Source organism: Schistocerca piceifrons, chromosome X (genome assembly GCF_021461385.2).
Source record: "Schistocerca piceifrons isolate TAMUIC-IGC-003096 chromosome X, iqSchPice1.1, whole genome shotgun sequence".
NCBI classification, from domain to species: domain Eukaryota; kingdom Metazoa; phylum Arthropoda; class Insecta; order Orthoptera; family Acrididae; genus Schistocerca; species Schistocerca piceifrons.
The window spans coordinates 272679779-272704976 of NC_060149.1; the positions used below are offsets into that span (position 1 = coordinate 272679779).

Below are 25198 nucleotides of genomic sequence, written 5' to 3' on the forward strand. Positions count from 1 at the left end.
ACTACTAATCTGCAAATATTAAAATTCTGCGCATTGGGTCAGAGATCTGACAAAATGTATCTTAGATCTACATTTCTCTGCATGTGCAAACAAAACAACAGTGATTTGTCATTATAAAGAAGTTGAAGCAGATACTGTTTCTCAATTAAACACATTAAAGTGGTGTAAATGAAAAGCAAAAACCATTTACCTTAATTGCACAAACATCACAAGTGAACTCACTCTGACAAGGAAACTGTTCCTTTCTGTTGCTAAAAATCTCAATGACCCCCTATCTGCCAGTTATGCAATAGTTTGTTTCGTGTTCCTTGGATCATCTTACACGATAAATCATAATGATGTGGAAAGAATCATTTTACATTCACAATGTAAATTAATTTGTAAATATGGTTACATGCAGACCATTTCTATGGTTTTTATTTATTATTTTTAATACACAGTAATTCCTACCTGCCACCTTTCCCACATTACTATAATAGAAATTCTTGTGTGAAATAGGTGTTGTCAAGAAGAAACTTTTTCACTTTGTTTTGAAAATTTCCTTTGCTTTCTGTCAGACAGTTTATATCATTGGCCAAGTGATCAAATATTATAGTTGCAGCAGTGTGCACCCCTGTTTTGTGCTCAAGACCATCTTAATGGGAAGTAATGAATGTTACTGTTCCTTCTGGTATTTTAATTGTGTATATAATGTTTTGTTTTTTAACTGCAGTGAATTATTTACAACAAACTTCATGAGGGAGCAAATATACTGTGAAGAAATAGTCAGAATGATCAACTCCTTAAACAGGTGTCTTGAAGATGCACCGCACATTAATCTTACAGCACATTTTTGAGGAATGAAGAATTTCTTTCTTGATTGTTGAAAAGCAAAATTTGTCAACTTATTGATTTGTCTCTCCTCAGGATTTGCAAGGATTTGAAGTGCAAATGAGGCTGAACTACATTGTTTTAGGAGTTTCCAGTTTAGATTCTCATCAGTATGTACATATGAGAATTTAGAAGTTTCCATCCTATTTATTAATTTCTCGCCATTTGTTACACTTATCACTGGTGTGGTACACCTAGATGTACAGAGCTGAGTATGTTGTGTCTAGAGTGTGTCAGTTCCGAAGTTTTGGTACAGTACATATATGACATAATAAGTAGTAGGATTACCTGTTGTATTGGTAGGGAAAGAAACATAAATGAATGTGTAAGAGAGAAACTGGGAGCCAATGACTTCTCTTAGTTTGTTTGTTTTTCACTTAATTAAAACCACACATTGTTCAGTTTTTGCAGTTCCTTGCAAAATATACAGTGCATCTGATAAGTAATACAAACTAGTTGTTCGCATAGTTTTTGCACTTTAATGTAAACAAAGCAATTACTTTTCATGCAAGTATAATTCACATGAACAAACATTAAAAAATTAATATAACTATTACTGTCTTTTTTTCTCAATAGAATGTTCTTCATTATGATTAAAGACAAAAGCTTCCGATTATTAGTGATAAGTGTGAAAGTTGTTTACGGATAACAGAACCATGTTTTATATGGGCTTGGTGAAGTACTGAAGTGATGATTTTATATTTTCATTTTTTTTTTAGGAAATTGCATTTTCTAGCACTATATGTTAAATCTGTATTGTTTTCTTTATTTTTACAACATACCTCTGTTTCATGATACAAATTAAAAATTTTCAAATAAAACCAGTATTAAACATTGATAATTTCAATTTTGCTATAAGTACTGTTTATTTTTAAGGAATTGACGGCAAGATAACTATGTAGAACATTCCGTAGGTTGCATGGCCCTTTATACACCCTCACTCAGTTTCTATACAACTCACTGCTTTAGGTTTCTAGTAAGAGACTGATTGCATACATAAATAGTGATTGAAATGAGGTAATGGCCGAGGGGTATGCAGCACACCTAACATACAGGTAACACGGTTATGAACTTAACTGACCAAGGCTACTAAGAAAACTACCTTTATCTATGCATACTTATGAAAGTCTACAGTAGCCTAGGGAAGTTTCACAATTCTAGTTGTGTCTCTCTAAAATTGAGGGTGATACCATTCACAGGAAATTAGTCAATGATACTTTTAAGATTTCGTTTGTTTCTGTATGTGTGTTTGGATTGGTTATGATACTAGTCTCATCTGCAAAAAGATCTAACTCAGTTTTATATAAGACAGAAGCTAATTTACATATCAGAGGAACAAAAAGAAACATAAGATTGAGCCTTGGGGAACCCTATATGCAATCTCCCCAGTCAGAATAATGTTCCCAAACTACCATTCGTTGAATTACTAAGTACAACTTTCTCTCCTCTTTTGGTTAGATACCACACTGCCCATTGGCTGGCTATACCATCAATTCCATAAAACTTCAATTTATCTGGGAGAATACTGTGATTCATACAGTCAAATGCCTTACATACCAACCAGTGTTATTTTATTATTTAATACTTGTAAAATTTGGTGAATGAACACATAAATTGCATCCTCAGAAGGGCAACTCTTCTGAAATCCAGACAGTGTTTTTATGAGGATATTATTGATGGTAAGGTGACATACTGCTTTAGAATACATCACCTCAAATATTTTGAAAATTGTGTCAGCAGTGAAACACAATGGTAGTTATTGGCATGTCTCCTATCACCTTTCTTAAATATATAGATTTGACAACGGCATATTTCAGGCTCTCTGGAAAAATGCCGTGGAGTAGATGGTGCATTACATATTCCAGACAAGACAGCTTATTTTATGGGAACAAATCTTTAGTACTCTCTTGGAAACACCACCAAAAACCGGATGAGCTTTTATTTTTTTTAAATGTATAATTCTCTTAATTTCAGAAGAAGTTGCTGATACATTTATATGATTGAATTTTATGATAGTTGCTTTTCCAGCACACTGTTGTGATTTTCTCTTTAACTTTTTGCCTGAATACTTTTTACTATGTTTAAGAAAAGGTTGTTAAATATATTTGCTACCTGTGATTCATCATTTGTAACCCTTCAATTCAGTTCAATAGTGATGTTATGTTCTGTGGCTAGTTATCCTGTCTCTCATTACACTATGTTCCATATAGACTTCAGTGTGTTGTCGGCACTGCTGTTTTCTGGTAAGTGCACATTGCTTGATTTTCTAACAACATTTTTAGTAATTTTGTGTAGTTTTTCTAGTGCACGACTACTCCAGATCCGTACTTTTTCTTGCCAACACATGCATTTCCCTTTTAATTTCACATGATACTTCAATCCCTCTACTAATCCATGGCTTTTTACATGGCTGTTCAATATCTTTTTGGTTAGCTTATGCTGAAATCTATTTTCAAATAATGATATGAAGTTATCATGGAATAGATTAAATCTAATGTTAACATTTGGTTCATCATGAATTTCATGCCCAGTCACCTCTTGTAAACTGCTCTTAAAAACATTTGTCCTGGAGTCATTAATTATTCTAATGGATTTCCACTGACGAGTATTCATACTGTAAGGCATTATGTTATTTATCCTAACTAACTGTGCCTCATGATCACAATCACGATTTGTCACTTGGTAAACAGTTGTTTTCTTGCTTTGAGCTTCACCAAAGAAAACATTATCAATTAGCATCCTACTGCCTTTATCCACCTTTGCTGGAAAGTTCATTACTGAGATCAAACTGTAGGATCTGATTAAGGTTTCCAGATATTTTTCCTACCAGAGTCCTTCAGAAAATCTGCACTGAAGTCACCATAGACTTAACTATGTCCTCTTGTCTGATAAATAGCATAGTAACACTTCAAAATTTCACAGTGGGTATCTGTATACAGTTACAACTAAAAGTGGACTATTTTTCAATATCAGTTCACAAGCACACACTTCTGTGTTCTGATCACTAGAAAATCTACTTATCTCAGTGTTTCTGAACTTGTGTTCCATCTTAGTATATGTGACAACTCCTCCTTTTCCCATATTAGCCCCGAATGAGTAAACTGCTAGAGTGTAATATCTTTTGCATGTAACTTACATAACCCTGTGGGTATGTGGTGCCCAGTCAGGCACAGGATGTTGATATTTTCAAAGCTCTCTAAATTTTCCAGACAAGAAGCACTTCTGATTTATTACTGTCCTCCAATATTTTAATGAAATAAGCTGCTCTTTCTTTTCTGTACATGCTTAAGCATTTTGTGGGACTCTCATTATTTTGACTTATTTCAAAACAGGGTGCCTGAATCCTGATTAGAACCTAAAAAAGTTACCTCTCTGATACCAATAACCATAGGGAACCTAATTTGAGTGATGCTGGGCTCCTTGTATATTTTCCATAAGCAGCTCAGCCAAACATTCCCTCTCCTATTGAGGTGTAGACCGGGTCTAGTATATCGCCACCTCACAACTGTAGCAACAGGCACTGCACTCGTATAAGATTTCATTTCAGTCAGTGTTCATGTGGCTCGCAGCAATGTTAACACAGGGCTGGTCATCGTATTGAAGGACCTCCTCAAAACTCACATTTGTGTGTGTAGTTGCTGCTCCTCTTTCATCCAGGTCACCCCTAATGCATTAATTATTGTCCTTTGCCAAGCTGTTCCCTGCTGCCCTGTATCATCTGGCCTACACTCCTCCCACGGCTACTATCTAGCAGCAAGACGTTTCTTCTTGCTCTCTTTTGGTACCATCCTATACCAAGTTTCTTTGCTAGAAGCCTGCTTCACCCTACTGTGACCTACAGCTGGAGGAGGTTCTTCCCCTCATAATTTAGGTAACACACCAAATTTATTCGATACTGTAAGTTCAAATGCAGATGAAAGAATTGAAGAACTGGTAACATTTGCCCATTACTTGTTACCTTTACCCAGTCCCAATCACCTTTTCCCCCTTAAACCTGTCTAGTTCAAATTTCAAGTTATAATTCAGGTTGAAGGGTACATAGTTTTGCTTCCTACTCGGCAATTCTATTGTCTTTCTTGCAGAGTCTTAAGTTCCATGAGACAGCCTCATTTATTACCCCATTCATTTCCTGGCTAGTCACCAAAGTGAAATTGCAGCCCACAACCTACAATCGCCATTCCCCCTTTGACTATCCTACGACACCACCCAAACTTATCATGCACAGCAACTCAAATCACACACTTAAAAATAGAATTAAATCACATAACAGACTTTCCACTACTTGAATTTTTTGTTATTTACAAGCCACAAAAATTAGGCCTGAATGTTAGCTTTTCAGGTACATGATAAAACATAAAAGTTACTTATTTCTTACAACAAAAATTCAGTACTCACTTAACTGCAATGTTTGTTAATTAACTTAATAATCATAGAATGTAACTTTAATGTCCACGAACAGCGTGTATACCAACTACTAATACAAAAGTTTCTAAAAGAGAACAATTAAACGTGACACTCTAAGTTAACTGCACCAAATCGTAAACAGAAATATGACTATAATCCAACCCTATGATCTTTCCGAGTTTTCTGGCATAGCTACAAGGAGACAGGTAGTTTACAAGACGAACTGATCGAGGTTTCCAACACACTGTGGCCCGACAGAGATATGCCAATCTTTGTCGTGGCACATTAGTGCAATGGCAAGATGACTTCATAATGTTAACTGTAACATTGGTGTTTGATCAGGTGCCAACATTACACAGTTAAGTCTTCAGCTCATGTGAACCCACATCATCTGGCTATTTCACCATTTGATACCTGTGTTGCTTACCATAAATTTAAGGCTTCCTTATGAGAAGATGGAGATACTGTGTAAGTCGCAGATGCTAAATGTAATTCGGCAAGGTTCTTGATAGTGTTTAACAGTACCCTTCGAGATGAGGTGATAGATTGTGTGGTAGTTGCTGCATTTCACAAAAATGCCTGCGCACCTGTAGTGGAGGTCATCAGGTATGTCTTGGAAAAGTCTACAAATTCAGGTGATGGAATGACCAGCAACGAGTTCTGATTTCAGCTCCATTGAGTATGTGTGGAACATGCTGACATGGGTTAATGGTAATACTGTCGGACAATGCTGAATTTTACCGATACTTGTTTTATGGACATGGCCATGGTCCAAGGCATAATTCCCTCACCAAGTTTCCTCTTACAATGCTGGAGACATCATAAAAGGCTTTAATGACCCAGAAAGCTGTTACAGACTAAAAAGCTCAGCAAGCCAAACTGTTTATATGTATCCCCACAATGGATGCTTCACGACATCATTGCAGAGTTGTGCCGACTTACGCTGTAGAGCTTGTAGTGAGGAAAAGTTGGCACTATTTGTTTTATTTACCACTAAGGCCCATATCTTTTCTACTTTCAGCCCTTCTTTTCCGTTAAAATTCTTTTTGTGCTTTAAAATTTCCATGGCTTCTTTGTACATCCTATCATAGTAATTAGTAGATCTTGCTATGATCACAGTGTCAGAGCAACTTATTTGGTGGTTTCCTGGTCCTAAAGCATGATCTGTTACAGCTCATTTATCCGCTGTGCCCAGGTGACAACTGCTCTTGTGTTCCTTGAGCTGGATGTTAATAATAATCCTTTTTGTACTTCCTATGCACACTTCGCCACAAGCACAAGGGATTTTATATATGGGTGGACAAGTGGCAGGTGAAAGTCCTTTGCAGTGTTCAAATGCTCGCACATGCCAAGTATACATAGGAGCTACAAAAGAAGAAGAAGCATTAACACACACCTCAATGAACACAACAGCAACTGTCAACTGGGCAAGACAGATAAATCAGCAGTAGCAGATCATGCACTAGGACTGGGGAAACCACCAAATTTGTTTCTCTGAAACTGTGGTCTTAGCTAGTTCTAGTAATTACTATGCTAGGATTTAAGAGGAGCCACATAAATTCAAAAGCACAGAAACAGTATTAACAGAAAAGGAGGACTGAAGTTAGACAAGCCGAGGGCCTTAGTATTAATAAAACAAACAGCACTAACTCTTCCCTACTACAAGCTCCATGGCATATGTTGATGCGACTCTGTGATCATAAGCTTAAGTCTCATGCTGTCAATAACCAACCATTCCATGGATTCATATAAACAGTTCAGCTTGCAGAGGTGTTTAGTCTCTGTAACTGCTTTCTGAATCATTACAGCCTTTTCAGCATTGGAAGACAAAACACTGGGGAGAGAATTATGCCTTGAACTTTGACCGTATGCCCATAAAATAAATATCAGCAATTACGTAACTACTGCCCATGGAAGCTTGTCTTCTACGATTAATACCGAAGTTCTCAAACACACAAAAACCATCCTGGATGACTGAATTCTGAACAAGTAGCATTAATTCTTCTGAACAGTTTTAGCAGTACTATGTGAATGATGGAACTACAATTAAAATGCACATTATTCTATTATTTGGAGAATTTTAAATGAGAAAGGATATCTATCAACAGAAAACTTGCTGGAAGCACCACTGATTCCTCTTATTTTAATTTTTATCATCAGTATGAAAAACATGGACATACACAACTGTATTCTTTTATCTTTATATTTCAACAGAACATGTAATCTGTGTTACACTTTGTAAAAGATAATCTCTTAAAGTTTTTTAAAAATATTTCTTTGTGAAAATACTTCCTTCTGCACAATTATCTTACTTGAAGTGTGAAAAGTATTAATTCTAGTTATATCTAAGTGAAGTCCTGACATTTTACAAGAGGGAAATAAATAAATAAATAAATACATACATAAATAAAATTAACAAAATATCAAATCTTTTAGCGCAATTTTTCACACTGAACGAGTCCATTATGTAGATAACTCTACACTAAAAATAATAATCCAGCATTTTTACACACTAGATTGTATTTTTATGTCTAATACCACTTTAATGCATTTGGCAACATTTAAATGTATTAATATGTATATTCAGTACAATTTTACTAAAGAATGATGAACTGCAGACATGTCTTTGAAATATTATAATACAGAATGATAGGCAGCAAATACAGTTACTACTGTAATGAGACGTGTAGTAAAACATCGAAGTTAGAATAAAGATGAGCAGTGTCATTAAATGTGGCCAAACACACTTGAGTTTGATAGCCTCTAAACACTATGTTACCCATTCTCACCGTGATCCATGATATTACTTTAACCTAGGAAGACAAACTGAAAACCTAATTATCTAATTGACAGCAGTGTAACCTGTATGTCCTGTAACTCCTAAGGATATCCACTTGCTTCATGATCACAATTGTAAATGTAAGTTCTGTTATATTACACAACATTTATAAATGTCAATGAAATATTACGTTGTCAAAATAGTTCACGAGTGAACTGCCTGATGTCCATGTTCAGGGCACTGACACTGAGTAGTTCATCTGTGGACTATTTCAACATGAAGTACACTGGGAGAAGCTGATGAATTACATAACATTATCTCCTCAGAATTTTTATGTTTATATACTGCTTTTCTTTTTCTGTGACTGCATAATAATTCTTCAATCATGCTCCACAATAACTGCAAGCTCTATCTTTCTGCATATGCTGCAACAGCACTTTAAAGAGAGCTAAAATTTCTTTCAAATCTTTTGATATGGTTCAATGACAAATGCTGACAATGGTGACTGAAGATTCACGTCTTAGCAACCTTTCGTAACCCCAAAGCTGTAATTAGAACAAAAGCATTAGTATCATGACTTGCAAAACTCAAAAGAAAAATTCATTTTCCAGAAACAGTTAGATAAAAATGATCAGGCTTATAAAATCACTACAATATTTAATCAGAAAATCTATGAAGAAATCATATACAAGGATTGTGCTCCAAGCAGACATTACAGTGTCAAAAAAAGTAATATAGCATTATTTCATAAATCTCTTTTTGCTTGTAAACAATGCACAAAATAGAAACACCAACATAACACATTTCTTTCGTTGGTCACATCATCTCAAGGTTTTACAACTCACATTCATTTCAGGAGAGATAATGTTCTATAAAGAACAGTATAAAACTTCAATCAGTTATTGCAGCAAAGAAGATGGCTCTCAGTACAGTCCCCGAAGCAGGCTACAGTTTCTGTCCACTATTAAGATCCACATTTTACAAATTTAACATTCTTTACTTACATGCAAACTATGGCACAAAATCCCCAGCAATGCCTATTACTGCAATGCAATCTCAGAACACTAAACTATAACATAGAAGCATCTGATACTTTGATTTTATGGTTACTATCAATAAGTCATCCTTTGAAAATAACAGAGTGCTGCACTCATCACACATCTGCAACTATCCATTACAGAGGGAATTACGAAAATTAACAGCATGCACTTCTTTAAATCAACCTTTGTAGAAACAGTATGAAGTTTAACATAAAGACACTTTGTTCCTAGTCACTGACTGTTCATGGATGTTTGGAAATTATTTGGAGAGAGGGAGGAACACTTCAGATTCTCTAACTTTAACATCCTGATTCAGGTTTTAATATTAATAATTCACGTAAATCAATCCCTTATTCAATGGTTCCTTCAGTATCTCAATGCCCACTTTAAACCTATATTTTTGTTCAACTGAACCTGTATTTCGTATCTAATAAGCACAATGAGATGTTCAACTGTCTCCTTCTTGCCTATCTTCCTTCCACTTGATATCTTGTTATTTTGGAACTACTCTGACAATTAGTTTGTGAAACCACATTCAGCCTTCTATGGTGAAACAAGTTCTTTGATATAAGCACTGAGGCTTCCTCTGTGACGGAGAGATCTCTGTGATACTCCTCTTCAATTTTCAGCAACCTTTAAAGATGCAAGTAATTTGTGATCGTTATTTTCAACTGAAGCAACTCATCTACAATGATGTACACTGTAATAACCTCACACACCACGAACATCACAGCTTTTGTAACAAATGTAGAAGCTGAGTATTCATGAATAACTATCTCTCAAACTCCCCCCCCCCCTCCCCCCCCCCCACCACCTTCACCATCTCACTAAATACTTCAACAATGTGACACTTGTCTTAAAATGCTGGAAATTAGTATGTTTAACAACTGAAATATGTTCCATATTTAGTATTCTCTATTACAGTATAATAATAATTCTGCTTTTTTATGTTCATACATACATAAAAAACATTTTTCTTTATGGAAATCACTGTGTAGACCAAAGGGGGGAACAAATTGGCTCAATGGACAGTGCTGTTCTCAGAAATAACCCCAGAAAAAGTAGGCCTCTTGAGAGATGTGTGTAAGGCAGAGAAGAGTAGTTGTGTAGACCAACACAATAAGTGATGGCCAATAATATGTTTGTTCCACTATGTTCGTTATTGTCGGTTACTGCCCACTGTGTCATGTCCATTACTTAACAGGTATTGGGTGATTTTTCTTTCGAGAAATATATGAGTACATAGTGCACAAATTGCGAGCGACTGCCACAATTTTCTTCTCCTTACTGTTCATACTTTCTCATGCATAAACTACTTTTGTAATGCAAAATGCACTACTATAAATAAAATGACTATAAAACACCACACTGTACAATGTACTTGTGTTGAGACACTTGCAATTCCTGAAATCCATCGCTTGTGGCCTCTGGCCTGCCGAGGAGCACCTCAGTCCTGGGTCCACGGATAAATTGTGAAAATCCACTGCATTATGCCACACGTGAACAGACCCAGCCTGCAGGCAGATCAGCGAGACTAGATCTAATGGGCAGGTGGGAAATGGTGGGCTTCAGATCAGAAGGCCCAACCCGTTAGAGATACTCGCAGAGATGGTCTGCGGCTTTGGTCCATCACGGACATACACTCGTGGGCAAGTTATTCACATGTCACAGACACCATGTTGATGAAATGATGCCACGATGATCAATCCATGCAACAGATAAATTGTGCAAATACTATGAGAGTCAATACCAATAAGGATAGGTAGGAACTTACCATAAAGATGATCGCTGAGCTGCACACAGGCAAGTAGAAAAGAGAATCACACTCTCACAACTAAATTTTCGGCCATAGCCTTTGTCAGAAAACACCACACACACACACACACACACACACACACACACACACACACACACACACACAGACAGAGACACAACTCATGCACACATGACCGTCACCTCCTGCCGCTACACCAACAATATCTGAGAATCAGATCCAAACAAACCACTTTCTCACACCTTCCTGCCTCTCTTCAGCAGCTGCTAGGCTAGCAGCCAGAAGTGGTGGCAGCACTGACTGCAAGCTGAGAGGAGTGGTAGGAAGGGGAGAAGCAGTAAGAATGAGGGAGTCAGGAAGCAGCACACATTCTCAGCTTCGCCCAGCCAGCGATGACGCATGACATCTCAGTAAACAAACTATTTCATCCACTGAGACAAAAACACAATTTCTCCAGTGTTTTTCCAAATTTCCCTGATTTCCAGAACTTGAAGTAATGTGTTTGAAGTATTGTGTTCTGCAGTGAAGTTCTATATTGTACTTTTTTATTATTAATATTTTACCACATACCAAACATTGTGTTCCTTCTTTGCTTTTGGTAAAAAAAAACCATAAAATACAACACCACTTTACTGCATTGCTTTGACTAGCCATTTCAACTACACAATGCACTGTAACTAACATAATACTGTGTACTCAGCCAGGTACATTGCTGTGGCTATTCTTGCACCTTGGCTGCACATATTGCCATCTAGTCTTTACGCACAAACTATTAGACACCAGCTGCTCTTGGCTCCTCGTCCTGGGTCCGATTCCTGGTGGGTCCAGGGATTTTCATCTGCCTCGAGACAACTGGGTGTCTGTGTTGTCATCATTTCATCATCATTCATGAAAGAGGTGAGATTGGACTGAGCAATGGTTGGGAATTTGTATGGGCGATGATAACCGCGCAGTTGAGTGCCCCACAAACCAAGCATCATCATCTTGGCTCCTCGGCTCTGCCCATGCTCATGCAGATGGCTCCGGGAGTGTCTAAACCTATGGTTTAGACTTTCAACAGCACCTCTGTTCTTCACATGCATAAGTTAGACAGTGTAATTTGAGTGATTATAGAACACCAACATTTGTGAAAATTGCAGTGTCCAAATGAATTTAGTCATAGTGTGTAATAACAGTGCACCCACAACAAGTGATTAAAAGTGTATAGAGATTACATGAGCATAAGCCCAGCAGAATCTTCTTCTAGGTGGACTGAAAGATCTGTATAACACCAAGCTCAACCAATGAAGAACTCTCAAACCCACAGGAACATGGGTGCACTTGTCAGTTGCTACGTCAACATCAAATGGCATAATGACATGTGGAGCTCAAATAAGGGAATCATGGGTATACTGAAACTGGATTTGTCATACCTTCACATTTCTATTAATGGAGCTGAGACTGTTGTGTGGAACCCTTGGATGGCCTTTTCAGCCTTGATCACACATTTGAAATATGTATGTGTTTCTTTTATAATTACTGGTTTGTGTTATAAACCAAAACCAAATATTTTTAACAGTTGAATACTTCTTACAGAGGGTATAATATATGCTACTTTGGGACTTGAGTAACACAATTATACACTCTCACTGGCATCATAAAACTGCGTTATTACAAAATAATGTGGTAAAAGCATGACACTGGCTTGGATTTTAGTTTACAACCCAAAGCAGATTTCTTATTAAAAAAGAAATAACAAATATTTCTGTTACTAAACAATTTGTAACATTTAAATAAAAAATATCAGGAAAGATTTTTCAAATGATGGACGTTATTTTAACCCAATAAGTTGGTATTTTTCATGAGCGCTTCTCTGCCTCGTGGATAACTTCACTAGTGCTGGCTGCTGCAGTCTCACTAGTGCTGGCTGCTGCAGTCACGCTACATAACTTGCTCGCTAGTGTATGAACCAAAATTAGATTAGGATCAAAAAGGGAGTATTAAAGAAGAGAATAACGTTTTATTTCTTCACAATTCCAGGCCTTTTTCTGTGTGAAATATTTAAAATGATGGTGTTGCACATAGGGGAATTCACATTCTGAACATGAATAAGATGTATCTTTTCAAAGACCTCTTCTTGTGCATAATCCACAACTACTTCTTGGTCTTTTCTTTGTTATGCCTGGCAAAAATTCTGGATAATGCCTGACTGTTTGAGATGGGACTCCCAACTGATGTCCCTCATCATGGAGATGCTGTCCATCATGATGTCTCTCTTGTCCTTCCATTTCATCACCATTTTCTTGTTTATCGCATCCCATTACATATTTGTCCCTCATTCTTTCACTTTTATTGATGTCAGAGAAACCCTTTCCGTTTAGCTACTTTGTGCTGACAATGTCGGTATTCCTGTTAGTTTGTCACCCATAGCTGGACTAGTGTACCAGCTGTCGAAGTAAATATAATAAACCTTTCCGAGAAAATAACAAGAAGCTAAAAAACCATTTATTAAGTCATTTTCTCTTCGGGATTATGACTGCCATAATGTGTGTTCTTACCAATACAAACAGTGAAGTCCAATATATATCCAGAATAGCTTTCACAAAGATCGTAAAATTTTATTCCAAATCATGTTTTGAAGGAGTAAATTGCTTCTATCCAAGACATCCTATCCAGAACAACAAAGCTTCCTTGACAGTAATGTTCCTTTGTAGTGAGTAAACAGACCAGAATCTTTAAGGAAGATGACACTTTTTTACTCTCTCGTTTCCTAAAGAATGTTGTGTCAAGTGACTCCCATTTTGGAAAGCACAATTTACATTCTGGCTTTTACAAAATTCCCAGAAGAATAAATATTCCAATTATTGTCATCACTTCATCATCTGTTAAGTCTTGCCAGCAGTGAATCCTAAATATTGCTGATAAATTGTGAATAGAAGCTAGGTAGTCATGTGGGTATAAGTTAGCTTGATCAGCTATTTTTTTGCATGAAGAGTCATCTACAATACACTAAAAACAACTAATTACATCATTCTGTATTACTGGCACTTTTACACCCTTCTTATCAATAAACAAAAAATGCCAGGGAACCAAACTAACATGCACAAAAACATTTTTTGGCACATGTTCCAGTGCTGCATAACTGTCAAATGATTCTGAATCCATGTGAATTTCATTTTCTTCATGCTTTATGTCTTGCCAGTTATACGAGATATCACTGATGATGTTATCACTTGCTAAAAGCAGCCATCCTATTTCCAAATACAACAATTGTGTCTGTTTTGCCACTGCCAAAGGCCACCACATAGTAAGCACAAACCCTATAGCATTAAAAGCACTGCCACCTGATGCGTGAAGCAAACTTTTGAGGCAAACATTATAACTAGCTGAAAATACACTAACTAGTCATTCCCATTAGCTACAAGCCACAGAACATTGTGGATAAATAAGTTTCTCAAACTTACTTTGTATAAGCAGGCCATGGACAGATATATTAATAATGCCCACTTAACAATTTGAAGCCCAAGCACAGCGTGTGTGGCAGTAACGCTGTGAGTGTCCCACGCCCGAGCTCAGCTCAGCTCATCTCCATTTACACTGTTTCCATTCTGCTCGCAGCTTCTTTTTGAGTTTGATGTTATCTTAACTGCCAGTGTTTGGACATTTCTGTAACTATTTCAATATTCTCAAAGGGCAACCCTCACCTGTTTAAAACTGCAGAACTGACACGTGATGCTGATGTTTCGCGGGTTTCTCGTAATGTTAGTAGTGCATTTTTCGAAAAATATGTTTCAGTTTTTGAACAATACTGATATCAAGAAGCTTCGAATGAACCACCTGAAGGCTAGTTTCAAAGGGGACATTTTTGAAAGCGAATATTGTTATTCTGCTACTGAATCAGACTCTGGTAAGAAAACATTATTTCAATATTACCATTCCATTGTTGTATATTATTTACTGTCTAAAATCTGCTATGTAAGTTATTTCTCCATTGCATTTTAAGGCAAAATGCCACCTCCAACAGTGTATAATATAATTCCTAATAATCAAGATAGTACTTCAAATATATTCAGACGAATTGGATGGACCACATTAGACTCTAATTCAAAGTAGAAAGTGGATGTGTGGCAGAAGTGGATGACAGCAGCAATCCTTTCGATATTTTTTCAATTTTTTTCCCAGGACCAATGATGAAGCACATCAAGGCAGGAACTAGCAAGTATGCAAAATCCATTGCAGATAAAATGAAAAAATTGAAGTACATGAAACCCATTTTTGTTACAAAAGTAGAGGAGTAGTCTACTATAACTGCTGCAAGTGTCATGTTGCAAAAGCTGATACATAATGAATTATGGACCTTCTAACTTAGGGGTCAAGGCTGTGCAGGTTGTATTTTGGGTGATATTCAATTACTGCTTTCTCCTAATGGGATCACAAATTTGGCTTCACTTTTTGTTAAAAAAAAAAATAGAAAAGGACTCTACTATAAACACTGCAAGTGACAGTTGCAACACATGGATATTTGTTGACTGGCTGTCCTCTGGCTAATGCGGACTGCAGACATGGCAGATCATGGAGTTCTTCTGTATAGAAAAGTTGCTTTTGTGTTTTATTTGTTTGTTTAATTCTATTAGAATGGTTATTGTGGTTAAATCTGAATGATTCATTCATTAATAGCAGTACACGGGCACATAAGTTCTGTGAAAGTATTGTGTATGGTGTTGCAGATGTTGGGCATGAAGCAAGATTTGCATCCCTGTAAATGGTTATACACTTGTGAATGTGATATCTTTAGTTCAAATTAATTTTTACGTCTTCCACTGGCTTTGTCAGCAAAGTGGGTTTGATTCAGAGTACTTTACTAACTGTAGCACTGGTCAAGGCACCCTTTGATACAATTCATGCATAGCTTCTAAGCAAATACGTTGGCAGCCTGCTGTCACACAGCGGAAACAAAATCTGAAAACTAAGCTACATTCAAGATGGTCACTTCTCTTTTCAGGCAAACACAAGTTGTATGAGAATCAATCATTAAAATGTCAACCATCAATCATGATTCAATAATAATATTGTTGAGAAGTGAGATTTTTTTATTATTTGCACCAAAGTCACTATTTATTTATTGGCTGAATAGTTTTGGGCTTTGCCCATTTTCGCAACCACCTGTCACAAAGAGTGAAATTTTATGAGTGGATGTGTCAAAGGTGGATAATAAACGTATCTGTAATAACATGGTCCAGATGTTAACTATTTATGTATTTGGTATTTGGGGTAAAGTTGGTGTGGACAGTCCTATTCATTTCATCACATTTTATGTGTACATCAGATCTGTTTTACAACATGTCATAAATGTAGTTATACCTTATGGTAGTATGACAGTGTATGAGCATACGATATATTTGTCTAATTTACGGTGCTATCATTATCCAGCATGATCTGATCCATGTGGCGACAATATCTCATACATAACGGAGGATTGGTTCTCACCGGAGTACACAGTATGTCACAATGACTTATTTTCCCTAGGTATTACCATAAATTTGACAAATGTTAATCCAAAGAATTTTATTGTATGTCTTATATAATCTCTGAAACATTCAGTTTACTCTGTGAATGTAATATCACTGATTTTGTTCAGTGTGGGATACAATATCTCATCACATTATAGTTGTATAATAAAATTCTATCTTATTTCTAGCATTACAGAAGAGGAGACACATTATTTCACTTGTATTCAATGTGCTCTACATATGATAGTATTGTACCGCTGTCGTAACTGGGTTTTCAGTGAATAGTTTGTAGTCACATATCTGGTGAGTAGTGTAGAAAGGAGTGCAATTCATCTGCTGAATAAGGTGCTATAGAAGGTTCCTATGAATCGTTTGTAGTTGGGTATTTGGTGATTAATGTAGGATGTAGTGCATATTATATGCTGATTAAGGTGTTACTGAAAAATCCTATGAATTTTTTGTTGCATAATTCTGTTTGTTCATTTAATGTTTCTTTTGGATGCTTCGTCATATTAATGTAGAGTTATTTTTCTTCTAAAAAGTCAATCAGTCTCTGGAAGCATTATGTATAACAGTGTAATTGCTCTTGATATTTTCAGCCATTTGTTTATTTTCTGAGGGGCATGTTGCATGCAGAAGGGTTATTTCTGCTTACATTTTTGTTTCTCTATATCTTGTTTTACAAATTTTATCTATTTGTTCAATGTAGGCTTTATTACATTCACTGCATTTGATTTCGTAAGCACCAGAATGATTATATCATTGCATAATGTCTATTTGATAAATGATCTTTGCTCCTAATGTGTTGCTGGTGAAGGACCCTATTTTCAGATTTGCATTCTTTAATGAGGAATTTATTCTGTCTGATACATGTCCCCAGTACGAAAGTACTACAAATTTATCTTTATTTTTGTTTCAGTCTTGATCAGCACGGCTTCGTCTTTAATGATTTTCCCGTTTTGTATTTCTTTTTATTTAGCTTGTCAACCAGCTCTAGCCCTTACTGATTGGCAGGGCTCTGAGCGTATTTAGGGCTGAATTAAAATTTACAATGTTGAGACAGTATTTGATGATTTAGACTACTTCTGATCTAGGGTATTTTTCTTTATGGCTGAGACAGTATTTGATGATTCAGACTACTACTGATCTAAAGTATGTTTCTTTATGGCTGAGACAGTATTTGATGATTCAGACTACTTCTGATCTAGAGTATGTTTCTTTATGGCTCCAAGGTTTTTTTTTTTTTTTTTTTTTTTTTTTTTTTTTTTTTTTTTTTTTTTTTTTTTTTTTTTTTTTTTTTTTTTTTTTTTTGTTATAGTTTTAGGGCGCAAAACTGCTACAGTGATTAGCGCCCGGTCTGTGACTTAGGAAAAGGTAAAAAACCAAACTGGAAACTAGTAGCAATGGGAACGAAACTCAAAAAATTGGAGAAACTTAAAACAGAAGGAAAGCTTAAAAAACCACTATAGAAGGGGGTTGGTTGTCCCCAAAAAGAGCTTCAAATGACTGACGTCATCTCAATGGCACTAATAAACTCGAGAACGCGATCGGCCGACGCGTGTCATCTGCTAAAATGGAAGAAATATCAGGTGACAGCTGTAGACGGGTGCGTAACGGAGTAAAATAGGGGCACTCAATTAAAAGTTGTCTTACCGTCCACAGCTGAGAGCAGTGGGGACAGAGTGGGGGAGGATCGCCACTTAAAAGATGTCAATGGCTAAAAAGATAGTGCCCTATCCGGAGTCTAGTTAAAATTACCTCCTCCCAACGACGCGTTCGGGAGGAAGAGGTCCAAGCACAGGGAAGAGCTTTCACGTCCCGCAATTTATTATTGGGAAGTGTCAACCAATGTGCATGCCATAAAAGAACAACACGACGACATAAAACACTCCGTAGATCGGCGAAGGGAATCGTGCGAATAGCTGGCCGAAGCAGAGAGACTGCAGCCTTGGCCGCTATATTGGCCGCCTCATTTCCACAGATACCAATGTGTCCTGGGATCCAGAGGAATGCCACAGAGACGCCCCCCAAATGGAGCAAGCGTAGGCAGTCCTGATTCCGGTGGACCAGAGGGTGGACAGGGTATAGAGCTTGGAGACTGAGGAGAGAGCTGAGAGAATCTGAATAGATAACATATTGTATCCGCTGATGGCGACGGATGTATTGGACAGCCTGGAGAACAGCGTAGAGCTCCGCAGTATAAACCGAACACTGGTCGAGAAGCCGAAATCGATTTGGGGTGTCGCCAACAATATAGGCACTCCCTACACCAAACGATGTTTTTGAGCCATCAGTGTAAATAAATGTGGCTTCCTTCATTTGTGCACATAGAACAGCAAATGCCCGACAATAAACAAGTGAAGGGGTTCCGTCCTTGGGAAACTGACAAAGGTCACGGAGCAGGTAGGTCCGGGGATGGAGCCAAGGCGGTGCTGTACCTCAAGTTGTCAACAAAGTTTTAGGAAAGCGGAAGGAAAGAGAATGGAGCAGTTGACAGAAGCAGACTCCCGGTGGTAGTAGGGAGGAAGGGTGGCCTGCATACCCTAAATCCAAGGAGGCGTCGAAAAAAATGTCATGGGCCGGATCAGCACACATGGAAGACAGATGGCTAGCATAATGACTCAGAAGGACAGTGGTTCCAAGGGTGATGAGCTATTACGAATGACAATGTCTGTAGTTGTCGGTTTGTGGAAGATACTGAAAGTATGTACTTAATCAGTGTTCATGACAGTTAAGTTAAGGAAGGTAATATCATTGTTAAATTAGTGTTTGATTGGGAAGGTGATATTTTGTGTATATTGTTGCTAACTTCCTTCACTGATCTGCTAAATACAGTTATGGTGTAATTTATGTAGCTTAGATAGTGTACTACTTTTCTTCACCAGCAGTCTTGTTCTTCAAAGAATTTATTTTTTTGGTGGTCTAGAAATATATATGCTAGTGTGCCACACAGGCAGCTACCGAACACAAGACCCTCTTTCTGTAAGAATATTTGGCCATTGAAGCTAAAATAGTTGTGGGATAAAATTATTGTTAGTAGTTCTACTAATTCATAATCTCCTGTTTCTTACATTTTTCTATGTTTCAAGAGGTTTCTTCCAGGTCAACGGTCATCAACGGGCACATTGCCGTATAGATTAGTTACATCCGAGAAAATAATTTGTTGTCCTGGATTTGTGTGCTCTTAGCTTGGAGCATTGTGGGTTGGTGACTATGTACCAATTATGTTCTTTTTGTGTTAAGAGAAATTCAGATTTCTTTATCACTTTCTATTAAGTGTCTGAATCTGTTTGTGTGGTCTTTATCTATATGTATGATATTTGCCTTAAATAATTCTTGTGTTTTACTTATATACTCAGTTTTCTTCACCAAGAGAATCCTAATATCTTTGCCTGCTTTTAATATTAAGGCATTACGCGCCTTTAGTTTTTGATAGTGTTGTGCAAATAAAGTTCTGTTTCTGGTTACTGTTTTTCTTTTTCGTATTGTCTGTCAAATACGACTCTAGAACTGCCCACACACAGAATGGATGGTTGGTTGGTTGGTTTGGAGAAGGAGACCAGACAGCGTGGTCATCGGTCTCATCGGAATAGGGAAGGAAGTCGGCAGTGCCCTTACAGAGGAACCATCCCGGCATTTGCCTGGAGTGATTTAGGGAAATCACGGAAAACCTAAATCAGGATGGCCGGACGCGGGATTGAACCGTCGTCCTTCCTAATGCGAGTCCAGTGTCTAACCACTGCGCCACCTCGCTCGGTCACACAGAATGAAACTAGTTAACCAATAAATAGCAACTTTGGTGCAAAAAATAAAATCTGTCTTTTTTCTTCACTATGTGAAAGCTGCAAGACAAGACATACTGAAAAGCTTTAGAAAATATTGTTGTTTGGCTGAGGCATCATACTGAAATGAAAGATGTGTGATTTTAAAGCATTCTAAATAAAAAATGCACACACTTATTCAATAGGCCATAATAAAAATTGAACATAAAAAGTTTCTAATGGAGACAAAAATTAAATTTAAGTAGTACTACCTTCCAATGGCTCTGTCTCCTGTTTCTTGTTTGCTGCGGTAGGTTTTGACTGTTTATCTGGAACAACGATCTTACCTGAAATGGACAGAAAGTTCTATTCATTAACTGTACACAATTGGAATATTTTGCACATAAAAGATTTAAATATTAAGAAGCATTACCTTCAAGGGATTCAGTCCCATTTGTTGTTTTCTTATTTGGATCAGCAGGTTTTACTCTTTTGTCTGGAAGTACAATTTTACCTGAAATGAACAGATAAATAAATTAATTAATTTTTTTTACAGAAAATCTGTATATGATTTCAGGCTAGCAGTGCCCCTCTCAAATTTACATCCAATTATCACACAATTAAATTACAAAACTGCACCACACTGTCTCAACAAAGCATTACTGTTGTCCACACCATTCCTGTCCCAAACCTGCATTTGAAGCAAGCTGTGTATAGCTAACAGTTGCCTTCATAACACAATTAAACAAACGGAATAGTTTTCAACATACCTACTATTATTGACAAACTTTATTAATTCCTGGAAACTGCAGTAAAATACAGGATGTCTGATATTATATAAAATCCAAAACTATGAGGGCCTGTGTTTTTTTGTTGTAACAGTCACAGCAGACAAAAATGAACAATTAACAAAAGCACAGTATGCTCATTACAGATTTTCAAATTTTGTTATTTGATCATGAGATTTTGGACAAATTTCACATTTGATGTTCAAGAGTGAGGGATTTACAAAATACACATCTTGATAAGGAACCGAAACACACTAATATGTACAGCATTTGTTGCCATCTTCAATGTGTAAAGATCAAACAGGCCAGGCTGACTTTAAACTGTGGTTGTAAGTAATATCGCTTTCAGTTTTCATGCAAAAGTCTTTCACCAGAACTGTTTGTATCACATTATGTGAACTGAACAAAGTGCAAATAGTGAGGGTCATGGGGGCCAAATGTGTGCCACTGGTTGGTTGGCTGAGAGGTGGGTGGGGAGGGAGGGGGGGGGGGAGTGGAGGGGGGGGAGGGGGACTGAACAAGGTCATCAGTCCCAGTGGATTGGGAAAGTATGGGGAAGGAAGTCAGGCGTGTCCTTTCAAAGGAACCATCCCGGCATTTGCCTGAAGCAATTTAGTACAATCACGGAAAACCTAAATCAGCAGGGCTGGTTGCGGGTGTGCCACTGATTGGCAGTCGTGTATTATTCACACTGTGAAGGCATTTCAGAATGGACCATACCAAATACCAATCTGTCAGTTCCTAAAAGTTATTCTCCACAGAATAATTCATCCGCATTAAACAAAAAGGAAGGAAGATTACGGTTTAATCCCCCATTAGTTAGTTACAAGGTAACGCAAGTTACTGATTGGCAGTCGTGTATTATTCACACTGTGAAGGCATTTCAGAATGGACCATACCAAATACCAATCTGTCAGTTCCTAAAAGTTATTCTCCACAGAATAATTCATCCGCATTAAACAAAAAGGAAGGAAGATTACGGTTTAATCCCCCATTAGTTAGTTACAAGGTAACGCAAGTTACACCATAAGCTCTGACGAGACAAAGATACAGAAGGGAGTCAGCGATGTCCTTTCCAAAGCAACCAATCCACATTTGCCTTAATGATTTAGAAAACCATAGAATATCTGAACCTAAATCCGAATAGATGGACCGGGATTTGGACCCCACTTCTCACAAACAAAAAACCACTGTGATAACCATTGCACCCAGTTCTCCAGCAAAGAATTGTACCACACTCTCTTTATTATTAACAGTTTTGAGCTCCACTGTTCAGACAGTGGAAAGCAATGATTCAGCATCCCTAAGATTCAGTCAAGTGTAGTTACTGGCTACACTGCATGTCAATGACTGATAATTGATGTTACACACTTTTTGATTGGGTTCCACAGTTATATTCCTTAACAATGGTTAGATTTCACTGCAGGAACCAAATGGTGTCATTGAACACTGCGTACCCACAGCTTTATGAAGGTGCCATTATGCTAGGAGATTAGTCCTGTTTATTCTTCACCAAAAACGAGCATTCAGTGTGTATAGCAAAATTTACACTAGTTTGCACATTTATGGACAATGGTGCTCTTCATTAATTTTGTTTTAGAATGCTAATGTTTGGACACAAATTTGAACTTCACTACTCCTGAATAAGAGTCAAGGGACTTGACTGATTTGCCACCTTATTGAGTAAGAGAATTATAAGAACAGCACCATTCACATTCTATGGAGCTCAGTGATTATTGGCCGACCGAAGTGGCCGAGCGGTTCTAGTCGCTACAGTCTGGAACCGCGCGACCACTACGGTCGCAGGTTCGAATCCTGCCTCGGGCATGGATGTGTGTGGTGTCCTTAGGTTAGTTAGGTTTAAGTAGTTCTAAGTTCTAGGGGACTGATTACCTCAGAAGTTAAGTCCCATAGTGCTCAGAGCCGTTTTTTTTTCAGTGATTATTAACAGTATCACACATACTTTGTGCACTGTTTGCTGCTACTTACACTTTGATATTCCAAATGAATATTATTTTAGTATAGAAAAGTACAGCCCCAAACAAATTCATCATTTGGGAACTGTGTGCACACATTTCACTTGGCTGTACGTATGGTACAGGTGTACAGAAAGTCAATTCATAAGAATTTTTAATCTGTTTACCTTCAACTACGAGCACCATTGTCTTTAAAAAAAAAAAGAAGCTACTCAGAAGAATACCACCACTGAAGAGTCCTATCAATGCAAAAACCACCCACAGCACAGCACACCTTACAAAAGCTATTCAAATGGAATACCTACAAACAGCTGCAAGTATCTAGAGCAATCAGAGAGACAATATCCACAAAAACATTTCTGAAACTACGAGGGTTATTCGGAAAGTAAGGGACTGATGACCGTAGCAGTCTGGTCCCTTTAATCCCCCAAACCAACCAACCAACGAACCAAAAACCAACCAACCAACCGGAAAGTAAGGAACAATCAGTGGCAAAATGGAAACCACAGTGAAAATCTGATGAAGTTTTGCACAGGTGTGTTGGGCAGTGTCTCTAGTATGCCCATTGATTGCGTTATGTCGTTCTTTTTAGTTCTGAGCACACAGGGAGCACATAAAGATCCCTAGAACAATAGTGTCTCCCGCCAAGTACAAGGGCATGGTGAGAAATTTTGCCTGAAGCTATGCAGCCAATACTACATAACTGTAAAAGTGTTTTCTTCTTCAAGACAATTCTCAGCCGCATCCTGGAGGGGCAATGAAGACGATCCGGCATCGTCTTCAATTGGAAATGTTTGATTACCCACAATACAGCCTGTAATTGTCTCCCTCTGAGTTTCATCTCTGCTGACATGAACTGCTGGCTATGAAGACAACATTTTAGCACAGACAACGTGCTGTAGGCCAGTTGTAGATAACTGTTGCAGATAAAACCGTTTTGATTTTCACTGTGGTTTCCATTTCACGACCTGTCATTCCTTCCTTTCCGAATAGTCCTCATGTATAGTTTGTACTTCTGTATTGTGGTGGAAAGTTAAAAATGTTGCCTTTCGCACATTCTTATAGTCTCACAATTTTCAACACGTTTAGTAGCTGCCAGGCTGGAAGATGTGAGAATAAACTGATGTAAGGGTAGTGAGAATGGTCTGAGCTCTTTGATTTTGAATGTTTGTTATTTATAGCAACAAAAGGAGGAACAATTAGGATATTTCCACACATGACAGGATGATTTTTTTCTGAAGCACGATTTTCAATTATGTAGGAAAAAAATCATTTAGGTGCTACACTCTGTGGCTGACAGAATTGAGAGCAAATCACTCTTTTGGGATGGCAGTATGCCAGTCAAATGATCAGTTTAAGCAGCCAAAGTTTATTCTCTCTCATTTCCAGCCACTCTCACATATTAAGGATGACCTGGAACAAATAGAAGAGTAGCGAGTAGCAACTACAACAGTACGCGCACACACACACACACACACACACACACACACACACACAGAGATATGAGTTTTGAGGAGGTCCTAAAATACCATGACCAATCCTGGATTAACACTGCTGTGAGTCGTGTGAACATCTGAGTTGAGCAGGCTGCTGGTGACTGGAATGAAATCTCATATAAGTGCAGTGCCTGTTGCTACAATTGTGAGGTGGGGATATACTAGACTTGGTCTACACCTTAATAGGAGAGGGAAAAACAGGTTGGCTGAGCGTCTTACAGAAAATATACAAGGGGCCCAGCATCACTCAAATTAGGGTCCCTGTGGTTACTGGAGTCAGAGAGGTAACTTTTTTAGGTTAGAATCAGGATTAAGGCACCCTGTTTTGAAATAAGCCAAAATAACAGAAGAGTCTCACAAAATGCTTAAGTATGCACAGAAAAGAAAATGTAGCTTATTTCATTAAAATATTAGAGGACTGAATAATAAAGCAGAAGTGCTTCTTGTCTGGAAAATTTAGAGAGCTTTGTAAAGATCAACATTCTGTGCCTGACTCGGCACCACATACCCACAGGGTTATGTAAGTTACATGTAAAAGATATTACATTCTAACAGCTTACTCGTGCAGAACTAATATGGGAAAAGGATGAGTTGTCACATATACTAAGATGGAACACAAGTTCAGAAACACTGAGATAAGTAGATTTTCTAGTGATCAGAACACAGAAGTGTGTGCTTGTGAACTGACATTGAAAAAAGTTCACTTTTAGTTGTAACTGTATACAGATACCCACTGTGAAATTTTGAAGTGTTACTATGCTATTTATCAGACAGGAGGACATAGTTAAGTCTATGGTGACTTCAGTGCAGATTTTCTGAAG

The 25198-nt window shown here is 37.5% G+C and overlaps 1 protein-coding gene across 1 annotated transcript in view; it reads right to left on the reverse strand.

Annotated features, from left to right (window-relative positions):
* Positions 1-7387: 7387 nt before the first annotated feature.
* LOC124721941 overlaps positions 7388-25198 on the reverse strand; it is a 52677-nt gene continuing 34866 nt past the window's right edge. The window contains exons 4-6 of the mRNA XM_047247097.1: positions 20551-20631; positions 20390-20464; positions 7388-8598 (exon numbers count right to left, since the gene is read on the reverse strand). Of these exons, the coding sequence (XP_047103053.1) occupies positions 8567-8598; positions 20390-20464; positions 20551-20631 (188 nt within the window). The 3' untranslated portion in view covers positions 7388-8566. The remainder of the gene's footprint in view (positions 8599-20389; positions 20465-20550; positions 20632-25198) is intronic.